General features: G+C 35.9%; 1 protein-coding gene across 2 annotated transcripts in view; it reads right to left on the reverse strand.

Annotated features, from left to right (window-relative positions):
• Positions 1–457: 457 nt before the first annotated feature.
• LOC109084537 (serine-rich coiled-coil domain-containing protein 2-like) overlaps positions 458–14,138 on the reverse strand; it is a 65,264-nt gene continuing 51,583 nt past the window's right edge. Inside the window, exon 10 of one of the 2 annotated variants that reach the window (XM_042735189.1) lies at positions 458–5,816. In XM_042735189.1, the coding sequence (XP_042591123.1) occupies positions 5,016–5,816 (801 nt within the window). In that variant the 3' untranslated portion in view covers positions 458–5,015. The remainder of the gene's footprint in view (positions 5,817–14,138) is intronic. The other variant, XM_042735190.1, reaches the window with a different exon arrangement.

Genomic DNA, 14,138 nt, shown 5'->3' on the forward strand with positions numbered 1-14,138 from the left:
CTGTGGAACATAGGAGGAATCTCCAATCTCTGGTAAATGGTTTAAGATAATAATGCAGGCAAACATGGAGATATGAAGCTTTACTGACTTATTTGACAGAGTTCACGCTTTTAGGAGCACCATGTTTTACAGCTTACCCATCTTATGCACACCCTCACTCTATGTGTGTCAGCCAGTCCATTCCCCGTCCTTATCAATAATGTCAGTAACATCACCAAGAAGTTTAACCAAATTACCCAATTTACATAAACATAAAATTATATTACAAAAATGAATCTCACAATATTACAGGTATTATAAATACTCCAGAATTTTAAGATCTTAAAGTCGACAAAATGAAAATTCACCCTATTTTTTAAATGTGTGTGGGAGGTTATCGTTACATGTGTTTCATTAAAAAAAAAACGTACACACAGTACTCTCACAAACGTACACAAACACATACTTGGACAAAAAAAAGTTTGCAGTAGCTTTTGGTGCTGTCTTTATTTAGAGCTCTTGTACACTCAGCCTCATGGAGAGACGCAAAGCACATGAAAACATCTCTCATCTCTACATTTAAAGTGCATATCTGTTTAACTGGTATTCTTTTATCAGTAACACACACACACACACACACACACTTGGAAGTGCACAAATAAATTAAATTTGAAAAGAAGTTTACATTAAAAGGCAGTGCAATTTTCATACAGTTATAATGTAGCACAAATTAAGTAAACAGATGGTACACAAAAAGAACAATAAAAACATTACAAAAAGAGCTAATAAATGTGTCTCCATTATGCATTAACATGTTGCTGCATCTGACACTAAATATAATACTACAGGGGGACATTCAGTAATGAGTGATATTGTTCCTTAAACGTTTACATGGGTCAGTAGAGGCAAAAGAAATCAGAAGCTGAACCCTCATTTAAGTATATCCTCATCTCCCCAGCAAACTAGTGTTTATTATAGGTACCACCACAAAAGACAAAATACAAGTATTATATAGCTACAAAATCAAAAATTTCAAGTAATCCACAAAAATGGTGAGGCCACAGAAGTATTTTAACGTTTGTGTATTTTATACAGACTTAAAATAAAAGTGATAGACATTATTTTCTAGTTTCTAAACTGTAATCATGATGTAAAGACAGTAGTGTACCACATAACATTTCTTGGATTTTTCAGACCAGCTCCAGCTTGTTCCTGTGAGATTCTGGCCCACTCCTGCAAAATTTATGTAATATTTTGACCTGTTCCCACCCACAAAAGCCTGCAGGTAAAGGTCAGATTTTTTTCAGTCCCGCTTTGCCTTAGCTGGATCAAATTATTCTCTGAATACACCTAGCATTAAGCTATGTTGCATTCAGCCTGTTTATAAGTTTTATTTATTGTTAGAAGTAAATTGAGTATTAGGAGTGGAGACAAGAAAAAAGTATGGGTATAAGAGTGAGTCAAACTCTGGTTGTCTGCATATTGATCCATCCTTTCCTCTCCACATCCCAATGTAACTGAAATGTCTTAAATTAGATTTCTATGGTTCCAGCAGACTACCGGAGTGCAAACACAATAGCTGAGCTATGTGGTAAATGCCAAAAAGTATTTGGGGACTTAAGCCAAATTTAAAAATATATGAATGTCATGGCATTAGGTGACAACATAGACAGATAGCACAAGTATACATTCAAAGCAAAACTTTTACAATATAATTTAAAAAGCAACAGACAGGTTTACAGTGTAGTATTCAAAATGAAGATGGCTGGAAAACATTGGAACAATGTACTACACTTGCACTACACACTTCTCAAAGACACTTCTGTAAATGTTAATTGTGCAAGAAGGAGAACACAACACGGCCAAGTACACCAGTCAGTTGTTTTAGGTTCAATAACATTTATCCATTATACTTTAATGATATTCATGATCAAAGAAGCTTTGCAGATACTTGTTTCATGTTTAAGTAGGAAAACACTGCTATATATATTGCTGGCTGTTTTTTGTCAGTAGAATGAGAAACTATAAGATACTAAATTGTTTGCTTGAGCCTTCAGTAAGGGCTCTACTCTCCTCCATGGACAGAGTCTCAGAACATCTTCACTCCAAAGCACTTTAGCAAGTTCATCAGAAGAGATATTGTCTACTCACTCAAATCTACAGTATACTCTCTCCAGCAATATAGCTGAGGCCACAAGCAGAGAATAGAAGTAGCGATGGGAGTATTTTGTGAGGTGAGTGTACGTTGAAGAGGATTTGGGGATTAGGGTGAGGGTTTGCCGTTAATCTAGCTATTGCGTCAGGTTCCTCTCCACCATATTAAGGATCTGTATCATTAAAACCCTTTTAACATCAACAGTGTCTAATGCAATGTGGATGCCATCTCGACAGCCTCATTAAATGGCATCTGCAAGCATGTTGAAGTGGCAAAGGATGGATGAACTGAGATGCAGGGATAAACAGTTTGACTTGTGTAGAAAGCTGTCGTGCTGGCTGAAGAGCCTGACAGATTCGCACCAGATAAGTCAGTGTCTTCGCTAACCATATCCTGCAATGTTTGCTAAGGCAATTAGACAACCTGAATCTTGTTGTGAATAGATGTGGAATTAAAGTTTGGGGCTGCTGTCGCAAAGTTTTGGACATTTTATTTTTCATAAGATTTAACTACAAGAGTAGATGAAGTGGGAAGATGTTTCCCATTTCTAAACTGTGTGGAAGTACAGACTGTGAGAAAAGGGGAATGAGGATAAAAAATATCTTTTACAATGAAATCTGTATATAATTATTATTCCTCATTTTTAGAACAAAAACTAAATAAGATAAGAAGAAACTGAGAAGTGTAGCACTGAATTATATAATCAGGCATGGACTGGATGTAAAAAGAGGCCAGCTAGTAAGAGCTGCACACTTAAACCTGGCCTCAATAGGCATACTAGAGACTGATAGAGGCTGCAATCTTCAGTGTCCATGTTAGCGCGCCCACCTCCTGTGTTAGCTTTTGCCAGTTCAAGCTCCACTCAGAGCGGGTCAAGCAGAACTGGTTGCACTGGTGCAGTGACCCGGAGGGGAGCAAAGTTTAGAAGAGTGAGGTTAACAGAGTCCAACTAGTAAGAGCTGCACCTCATAATAAATTAACAAGTTCCTTGTTCTATGATTTGCAATCAGGCACTGCTCTTGAATCACTGTGTGTTTTGTTTTTCCTAAATGTAAGCATGCACAAAGCATTCCTTGATTCCTGTGAGTCACAATCAAGTATATGTTCACCTTGACTCTACCAAGTAGGACATGACTTTATATATATATCGGCATAGCTGTGATTTGGTCGTAGGTGTGAGGATTCAGGCCAAGTGGCGTAGGTAATCACAGAGTGTGATATTGCGTTTATAGAACAGTTTGGCAGCACGAATGTGTAAATAATTTAGGAACAACAACAGAGTGTCTTTAAAAGCCCTATTTTGTGCAGAACTACTTCCTTCCGCCATGGATTCAAATCTAAAGTTGACAGTTTAACAGCTGAGCCCAAGCCTCTGTTACTAATCTGAAAATGTCAATTTAGAAATGGCAACAAAGGAACACTGAGGAACACATTGCTTCATTAAAAGCTTATTGTATTACTGTATTAAAAGCAGTGTGTTATGTGTAGGAGAGTATTATGAAAGAGAGATTGACTCAGCGAGTGTGATTACCTGCATCTGATACAGCATTCATTCTTCAGCTCAATCTCATATTTACAATAAAGATCTGGCCAAGGTGGCACTCTCGGCGGGTTTTTGAGCGCTGAACAGCCCTGGAGTTCACAACTCCTAAAACACTGAAACAAATCTTCAAATAGACGTTATCTTTATCAACAAACCACATATTTGAAGTCCAAACAAGTACATTCTCGCCTAAAAAAAACTCTTAAAACTATATTCCGTGATATAAAACAGTATTTTTTTTTAAATTATAGTGGATTTGGGGGTTAAGGCTAGAAGGGAGACTGTTGTGGCTAATGGGCATGCACACATCAATATAGTGTAATTTATGTCACACTGTACAACAATAATTACTATTTTTGCATTATTGTAATAGGTAGGTTTAGGGTTGGGGTAGGTGTAGATATTAATAAAACACAATCTAATAGGTAGAAATACAATTTATTGTTAATTTCAAATTGAAGCTGTATCCCTTCTAGCCACAACATGATTTGGGCGTCCGCCATGACACTCGCTGTGATAAATACGGCAACTTCTGCAAGCGAAGTGATACAAATGGTGAAACAGTTGTTGGAGTTAAGTTGGACTCTAATATCATACTCTTATCAGCCAATCAGATTGGAGGACCAGAAAGAACTGTTATATCAATCAAAAACATGTCCTACTTGGTGAAATCACTGTAATTGTAACCTTGCATTGTAAAAGTAACCTTGCATTTCAAACTCCCACACTGTATAGGCTAATGTTTCTTTTTTTCCATTTTCCATTATGTTCACGGCCTTACAACTCATTCTGCTGTTAAGATTTACTTGGCTTCCAGAACTTGCTCTCATTAGGTACGGTGGTGGGAGGCCAATTCCAGCAGGACACAATCTTCATGGTAGTGGCAAAGAACAAAGGTACAAAGAGAGATGGGCAGAGAAGCAATTGGAACAGACGGCTCCTCTGAAAATCTCAGTGGGCACTCATTCATCATGGCCCACGCGGTGCACATACCGTGGTGGTAGTTAAGAAAGGAAAAAGCAAGTCTCTCTCAACAGAATCAATGAGAGCAAAAAAAAAAAAACTCATGTGGGAACAATAACAACACTCTACTTTGTTTTGATCGTTATTCTAGAGAAGTGGTGCCTTGCTAATCTATCAAAGGAGCAATATCTTCTGCAAGGTGCATAGGTACAAGGTTGACAGTAGTGTCTTACAACTTAGTGCATTATGTCATGTTTTGTACATAGTAAGCATAACTGCCAGGATACTTGACTGGTGCCTTACAAGCAGGGCCTTAACAAGCAGGTTTTCTACACTCTGGTGGGATGCCTAAAGCCCTGCTAAGTTAATCTAGATTTATGGAAGCATACGAGAAGGCAGAGCGGGGGAGGTTGTTGTTTGACCTTGCTGAGCCGTAGGGTTTGGTAGAGAAGAAACTGTCTTTGGCTTAGGAAGGCGGGAATGTTTGGGCTGGAGGGGGGCACTGGTTCTGGGCAAACTGCTCTCTCTGTTTCTGAGCATTAAAGACTGTCTGCACCCTTGATTTTGTTGGTTAAATATTGGTGCAGTGGTGCTGTGCATGGTAGTTTGTTGGGCTGGGTTGATGCAAAGCAGTCCGGCAGCTGATAAAGGTAGATGTCTTGTTCTGGATAGACCTGTGGCTCCAAACCTACCCAGGGCTCCGTTGAACACACTGACCCGTTGTACTTCCTGGGGCTTGATGAGTGTGGAAGCTCTCTTAATAGAAGTGGGTGGCTGTATGGTTGAAAAATTGCTTCTTCTCAAAGGAAGTTTTTGTATACCTCTTTCTAGCTTGCTGCAAAAGCTGGCAGAAGCTGGTGGGATTGCTGGCTCATTGATTTTAACCTGGTTGCTCATGAGGCCAAGATCAGCAGGATCAGAGCTCTGAAAAGTTCTGGAAGAGAAGGCAGCAGAGCTATCAGCAGATATAGTAACCGTTGGTATAGCACAGTTTGGGGTAGACTCAACAGTGATGGGACTTTGTAGGTCTGAAGAGCAGGACTGGGGCATTAGTGGGTGGTGACCAGGCTTGGCATCCAAACCGTCAGAAGGGGTCTCTGAAGAGACTGGACTTGAAAGTCCTTCATGGTTGTGGAGCTTGTTGGGTAAGAATCTGGGAGTCTGTAGTATCTGAAGCTATTGGAGAGAAAAAAATAAGAAACTATTATTGAACATTTGTTAATATTGTTAATATTAGGGTGATTCTTCAATTACTAGAGCTGATCTTTTTTTTTTTATTCTTTTTTTTAAAGGGGTCATATGATGCAATTTCAAGTTTTCCTTTCTCTTTGGAGTATAACAAGCTGTTCATGAATAGATAAGATCACCCCCACATGTCTGCATCACTGTATGGGAAGATTTGCATAACAACGCCCAAACGTCCACGCAAAGATAGAAGGCATAACTTTGATTATCACTGTAGTATTGTTGCTGCCACTGCCGCCATGTCGTGGAGACGCTGTGTGTTTCGTTGTGAAAGTGAAACTACTTTGTTTGGCCTTCAAAAAGAGGACACAGCTAGAAATCAGTGGTTAGGTTGTATTTACAACACTGTTGAAGTGCTGTTTGTTTTGTTTTTTAAGATGTGTTAATTTGTTTTTGTGGGGGACAAGGACTGTTTCCTGTGAGAGTAGCCTACAATGCCGGTGTCTGTTTCTATAAAGTGGGGGCAGTTCCATCTCTGCAAGGACAGTCTGGCATTTCTGACTAACAGTCTGTAAGTACGTTTTCATATTTAAATAATTTGCCACTGATGATTGTTGTTCTTCATTTCTCAGATCACAAATGCAGACATGGTTTTATGTTTATGCAGCGTGATATGTAACACAACGTGTAAAAAGACAGTATAAGTTATTATAATCAGTAATTATGTCCCCACTGGATGCAATAAATGCTTTGTTTATAATGGGTTTTATTGTTTTTGTCTTGTCGCGCCGGTGTTCTGACCGGGACACAGCATCACAGTATGGTAAGAGGCGTTACATTTCTGTCACATGCTTGAGGAATTCGGCCAATCACAGCACACTGGATAGCTGGCCAATCAGCGTACACCTCGCTTTTCAGAACGATGAGTTTTGTAAAAATCGATGCATTTCAGAAAGGCGGGGCATAGAGGAGCAACATTAATGTACATTATGTGGAAAATAATGTGTTTTTTTAACCTTAAACCGCATAAACACATTTCATTACACCAAATACACAAAATAATGTTATTTTTTAGCCTCGCCATATGACCCCTTTAAGTAAAAAAATAAATAAAACAAAACAAAAAAAAACATTGGGTATACAAGACATTAGAGGTCAACCTATTTTTCCTGATATCAATAACTAAAATTGCTAAATTAATCAACAATCAATAATATGAACACAAAAGTTTTCCACTTAATGAAAAAAATGGTATTGAACATTATTGAAATATAAAAAAGTAATGCCTTAACTATGAGAATGTTTGATAATTATTCATTCAATCAAAAAAAATTATAAAAAGCTACACTTTTTCACTACTGACTCATTTTCAATTTGACTGTTATATGAAATAAATATTTGCGAAAAGGATTAAAAGAAGGGGAAAGGGGAAAAGGGATAGAAATAAAATCAACTGAAGTCTTGTCTTTTTAAAGATTTTTTTTAAATAGCCTTCCTACAACAACAACAACAACAACAAAGTTTTTGGTTCCTTGCCACAGTCACAACTGGCTTGCTCGCTGGGGAATTAAAGCATTATGAAGTGACTTTCTATCAGCTTCTTAATTAAACTACTTAGAGGTGGGAGACATAGCCAAAAACTTTCCCAAAATATGAGTGATTTTCAACCACAGTAAGGACAGACATTACAACACTCAGATGTAGTTCTGACTGAAATGAGTCTTTTCAGTCATTCATATATAACATTCATAGAGATGTTATATATTTCATATTGTTGCTTAAATTACTGCTAAATACATTTGAAAAAAAAAAAATTAAACTCAGATCAACATTCTTCAAAATCTTTTTTTTTGTGTGTGTTCCACAGAAAGAAAGAAAACTACATAACAGTAAATGATGACAGAATATTCATTTCTGAGTGAACTATACTTTTAATTAACTTAAATTATTGATTTACTGTTCCATATGTAATGGCAAGGCTTACTGTATACATACCTTGGCTTTTTTCTGCTGATGTTTTAAATCCACTTTTTGTGTACAAAGCATAGACATGCATCAAAACTCAATGCAGAGTTCATAATTAATTTTATTTCACCCACAGAGGTGAAATCCAGTGGCAATGCACGGGATATAAAGAGGGTTAAAAAGGATTATAAAAAAAAAAAAACTATAATTGTTGATTAATTATTAAAACCGATATATCGGTTGTGCTCTAAGAGACACTATCCCCACAAGCAGCCACACAACTTCAGACGAACCTGCTCTGGATGTTAACTCAGACTGGAGTGAAGCATCCACACATGACAAGCTGTCTGAGAGGGCTTTGATCCTTACAGTTCTTGGCAAAGTGGAGCTCAGCCTCTCCACACTCATTAGCAATGATGCAGACTTACACGTGAGGTCATGAGGTCACTGTCAAAGCAGCAAATGCACTCAAGCGCACTCTCAGACTGACAAACAAGTACGCAATTTAAGTTAACATCTTACGACCCTCACCAAAAAGCATCTAGAATAGAAAAGCTAGTATTGTCACAAAGCAAAACATCCAAAGTAGGACACAGCGGGGCTTTCTAAGGATGGTACATAGACACATTTCTGCCTGCTTTTGATAATTCAAGATCACAAAAAATACATGATATTTGCCGAGTCTTTGATGTCTGCTCTGCTGTTTGATTGGATGATTTCCGGTGGGTGGTATTAGTCCATGTAAACAGAGCTTTAGAAATAGTCACCAATGTCCCTTTATGTTATCTTCACATGAATACCATGCAAAAATGACCAGGATTGCATATTTTAAAAGACTGAAAGCATGGTGTGAGTTAAAAGATTGCATATACTTTTGTTCACAAAACGATGGATCACACTAGTTTCATGCTAGCATGTGTAATAGTTAAATAGTTTTGTGGACTGAATCCATAGGACTAAAAGACAGACTGAACTAATCCATAGAAAATATATATGATTCAAAAGAATGATTAGTTCACACAAAGCTATCATATACGAACAACATGAGAGTGAGTTAATAATGACAAAATCTACATTATTTGTCTAAAAAAAATGCCCATAGCCCATCTCCATTATCTCCGCTATTTCACAAATGCAATTTCATGTCCTGGTCCACAGCACCCTCTAATGGATACCATCCTCCATACAATGCAGTGTTGTATGCTTGTTTTATTGACTGAGACTATCTCTGTGTTTTGTGCCATTTCCAGGCCCCAGACTTCTTCTAAAAAAATATAGTCCTTTGAAGTTTTTTTCCACAGTCCATTTAGAATGGAGTGAGGGTTTTGTCTAGAGAGGTGAAGTCTCAGTTGGGCTAACCTGAGAACACCAACAACCCCGTCAAAACTTCAGAGAAAGTCTTAGCTGAGGTGTGTGGGGTGCTCAGCTATTCATACATAATTTATGACAGCTCACCAAGAATTAAAATATGACAGCCAAGAAAAGGTGACAGAGTTCTGGAGCAGAAAGAAGCTATGGAGGGAGGGAAAAGGTAGACAGACAAATATTAAAAAGAAGAAAAGAAAGAACAGAGCGCATGCAGAGAAAAAATACTACACAAGTGTACACAAATTCGTGAGTGAAATAAGCAGAACTGTCAGAAGATTCTCACAATATCAAGAGCCCTCAGTTCTCTACAAATGACGTACTCCCAGTTGGAGAACCTTTTTTTTATTCCACCATGAAATGCATCACTCAAAACTATAGCTGATGCCAGGGGTGCTTGCTGTTTCAGTTGATTTCCATGTAGCTACGTTGACTCCAAATATGCATTGTAATAATGATAACCTACCACCTCCAGCTTCATCCAGCATTTCAAATAATTATCTGAATTACAATAATGTCTTTTTCTAAAGGCAGCTATTCAAGGGAAACTTCAGTTTTGTATGATGATTTAGTCTAACAGAGTTTACATGGCAATGAGGTGTGAAGAACTAGAGAACATAAAAGAACATCACGTAATTACACCTCAAGGACCATGTACTCTATGTTCCCAACTTACACAAAACAAAAAGGATGATGGATGGGAGGAAAGATGTTGTATAATCAGGTATGCAGGATTATTACAATAACCATAGATGACTACTACCTGAGAAATGAAGAACTAAGTACTAAATGCAGACAGAAGTTTTCATTAGGCAAAAAAGGCCCCTTGAAAGTGTGATTTTCTGTTACTCTAAGCACTTCAGCATATGGCGATATGTAAAAGTAAAATATTTTTAATAAGGATTCATTTAGACTTTCTTTTTTTTTCATTTGATTTTATTAGGAAAGTCTTTCATTCTTGCTGTTGCTTTTTTGTAGATGGATTTGAAAGAAAGAAAGAAAGAAAGAAAGAAGAAAAAGAAAAAAAGAAAGAAAGAAAGAAAGAAAGAAAGAAAAAGAAAAGAGAAAAGAAAAGAAAAGAAAAGAAAGAAAAGAAAAGAAAAGAAAAGAAAAGAAAAGAAAAGAAAAAAAAGAAGAGAAAAGAAAAGAGAAAAGAAGAGAAAATATAAAAAAATAAAATGATGTTAAATAAAATAACATAAAATAAAATAAAATAAAATAGTACAATACCAAGCTCTGCCACCTCAGTATCAATACTAAATTATCATTGTACTAGGCAATCTTAGATGACTGGTAAGATGAAATAGAAAATTACTTTCCTACAAAAAAATCATGTCGATACAAAAGTTTTTTGCTTGTTTTGTAAGCATTTTAACATAATTAACACTTCAACTTAGAAATTCAAAGACAGTATTTTGTTTAATTTGTGTACCAGTGGCAACAGGGCACATGAGCACATACAATGAAGATATAGTGAGTGAAAAATGTAACAACGTTAGTATTTTTATTTTATTTTTATTTTTTTGAAAATTTAATTTTGCAAACTGAAGTCCATGATGTAATTCAGGATGAGCACAGGGCAGCTGGTTTGCATGGTTTGATGAGTTGCCTCTTAAAGTGGCATGTTTTGTGGAATTGTTTAAAGACTGGTTTGTAGGTTAACATTTTGTTTTCTCTGAATGCCAAGTAATTATATATTTCGCTTCAGTGCTGATTTTGCTACAGTGTTGCTTTTTTTAGCGAGTTGAGGGCAAAGATATTAAAGTCAGCATCTTTAGTTTTGTCTACCATTTCTCTTCACTCAGCTGGATCACTGAATGTCACATTGACTGATCTTCCAACATTTTCACAATGTGGGTATCATTTTACATTTTACATACAGCATTTTTCAGTACCAGTATATCTTGCATTCATATTTACACAAAAGTCCAAGAAAAAAGGGCTTAGGTTGTAAAAAACAGAGATGAAGTCTTTTTCTTATGGTCTTGAGCTTGAGAACTCTCGGGACCACATAAATACATCCTCGGATTGGGCCTTTGTCTCATCAGTTGATGTGTTTGTCTGACAGTCTGAGGTGCAATGTTTGAAATGAATGTTGGAATTAATTCATCATTTTCTCATACAGTTTGGTTCTTTGGCATACAAACATTGGTCTGGATCTAGGCCTCAGAAGTTAAGCCCAATATTTGCTTCAGTTATTCATTAGGAACTACATCTCGCACAGTGTGCACGCTGTGAATTTCACGATATCAAAAAGCTGGGACGTTTCTTTTAAAGCTACTCGAAGAAGAATACGTAAATGTCAATAAAAACAACAGGAGATGAAGTTAGAAAACAACAAAAATGGACATGTAAGGAGGTCAGAAGATACCTTGATTTGTTCAACTTTGAAAGTTTGAAAACTATGAAAGTTTGAAAGTGTACATCAAGGATGGGCAACTCTGGTCTTTAAGGGCCACTGTCCTGCAGAGTTTAGCTCCATCCTTTATCAAACACACCTGTCTGTACAATTAAAAAAATCCTGAAGATTTTGGTTAGATGTTTCAGGTGTGTTTGATTAAGGATGAAGCTAAACTCTGCAGAACAATGTACAGTGGCAGAGTTGCCCACCCCTGGTATAAAGAAACTGTCATCTGCATGTCACATGTCTGCATAAGTTCATGTTCAGTAAAGTAAACTAAAATGCTTTACTGTGCATGACACAATAGATGAAAAAAAGGCTTTAGGGAATCTGGTATTAGTTTTAGTCTTGGGGGTCTGGTATACAACACTTACATTATGCACAGACAATCAAACGTTTACACAGACATAGGGCCAGTTTTACTAAATAGGGCAAATTAGAGTGAGAGTGCAATTCCAAAACAGCACCGATGGGCGTGGAAATTACTGAGGTTGATTTACTAACAACGTGCGAATTAAAGAAGACAGACGCAACATGTCATTTACATATCAACTAACGCAATCTACAAAGCGCAACGCAAATAAGCTTTGTCGCAAATAACGAATAAATAAATAAAGAAACCACAGTACATTGAAAAGAACCAGGGGCCAAAAAAAATTAAGGGTTGCATGAAGTTTTAGTAGACCTGGTATTATGTGACTCCTAGTTGAGGGTTCCAAATTGTCTTTTATTTCCTGAAGCAAATTAAAAATAACATGGCTTGGCAAACGATATGTTCAGATAATGTGTTCTTCTGGCATTCCAAATAAATTAATATGTGTGGAAATCCTCTCCCTTCTATCACATACTCTCTTATATACTCTCCTCCCATAAATTTTTCTTCTAAAAGGGAAACTCCTACAAATGCATATTCAATAAGATAAGGCGCAAATATAACTCTGTTCATGCCTTTTTAGCACTAATACTTCACTGTGTGTCTTTAGTAAAACCTGACAGTACTATTTTAATGCCAAAAGACAGTTTGCACTGGCACAAGCTGTTTTTAAAACTGGCCCATAGTGTCTATTAAGTGAATTACCAATGTATGAACGACATGCACATTTATGTATCCTTATTTATAAAAACTGAAATATGGAATTAATCGGTTGATGCTATTCTATTTATGATCATTGATATTATGTTTTCAATAATTGTTTTTTTTTTTAACACGGCTGAATCATTTAATTTGAAATGATAAAATTTCGTTCTATTCAGTCTGACTTTTTGTGAAATTTGTTTCAAAGGATTACATCATATTTTACAAGACTACACATTAAAACCTTAAAATCAGTAACATTTCTGTAATTGTTTAACGTAACGTAAATAAAATATAAAAACTTGAAAACTTTTTGAATTAAGGTCAGGGTAAATTTAACATGTTGTCTTCTAGGGAACATGTAACTACCTTCTGTAGCATCTGAAGGGCAGTACCTAATAATATATATATATATATATATATATATATATATATATATATATATATATATATATATATATATATATATATATATATATATATATATGATAATTGGGCAAAATAAGAAAAAATGTACACATCTACATTCTGTTCAAAAGTTTTCACTCCCCAGCTGTTAATGCATTGTTTTCCCTTCTGGAGCATCAGTGAGCGTTTAAACCTTCTTTAATAGTTGCATATGAATCCCTCAGTTGCCCTCAGTGTGAAAAGATGGATCTCAAAATCATACAGTCATTGTTGGAAAGGGTTCAAATACACATAAATGCTTAAAACCAAAGAATTTGTGGGACCTGAAGGATTTTTTCTGAAGAACAGCAGAGAGTTTAACTGTTCAGGACAAACAAGGAACTCATGAAAAACTATCACTAAACAAACAACAACAACAACAACAACAAACACAGCTGTGGATCATTCAGTACAAAACACAGTATTAAGAATCAAGAGTAAATTTTGAACTGGGTAATTTTTATAAATTCAACTATCATTTTCTCTTGTGGACTATATGTAAACATCTTTTATGTGAAATATCCTATTCAGGTCAGTACTAAAAAAACAATAACATGCATTTTGTATGATCCCTATTATTTTGGTAAAATAATTAACATTTTGCAGATTCTGAAAGGGGATGTAAACTTTTCAAGAGCGAAGAGTGGGAATACAAGCTCAAAAAATATTTTTTGGTATATTAAATCTAAAATTTCATTATGCTTTTTTTTTCTGCCAAATTATATTTCTTTTTTTTTTATAGTGTCTTTAAAAGTGGTCATGTTTAGGTTTGGGGCTAGGATTAAGTGATCTAAAATAGATTACATCTATAAAATACAAATGTAAGATTTGTAATATTTGTAATATTTTAGATTTCTATAACAGCAAATATGTTTTTTTGTTTGTCTGTTTGTTTGTTTTTGTAGATGCTCTCAATAAGTCCATATTGTACATTTCAGTATCTATCCAAATGTACAAAAACGTCAGTTCCACTTTATATTAAGTGGCCTTAACTAGTATGTACTTACATTTAAATGAATCATTTGGTACAATGCAACTATTTTGTACATACATGTTTTTA

This window comes from Cyprinus carpio, chromosome B12 (genome assembly GCF_018340385.1).
Source record: "Cyprinus carpio isolate SPL01 chromosome B12, ASM1834038v1, whole genome shotgun sequence".
Taxonomy (NCBI): Eukaryota; Metazoa; Chordata; class Actinopteri; order Cypriniformes; family Cyprinidae; genus Cyprinus; species Cyprinus carpio.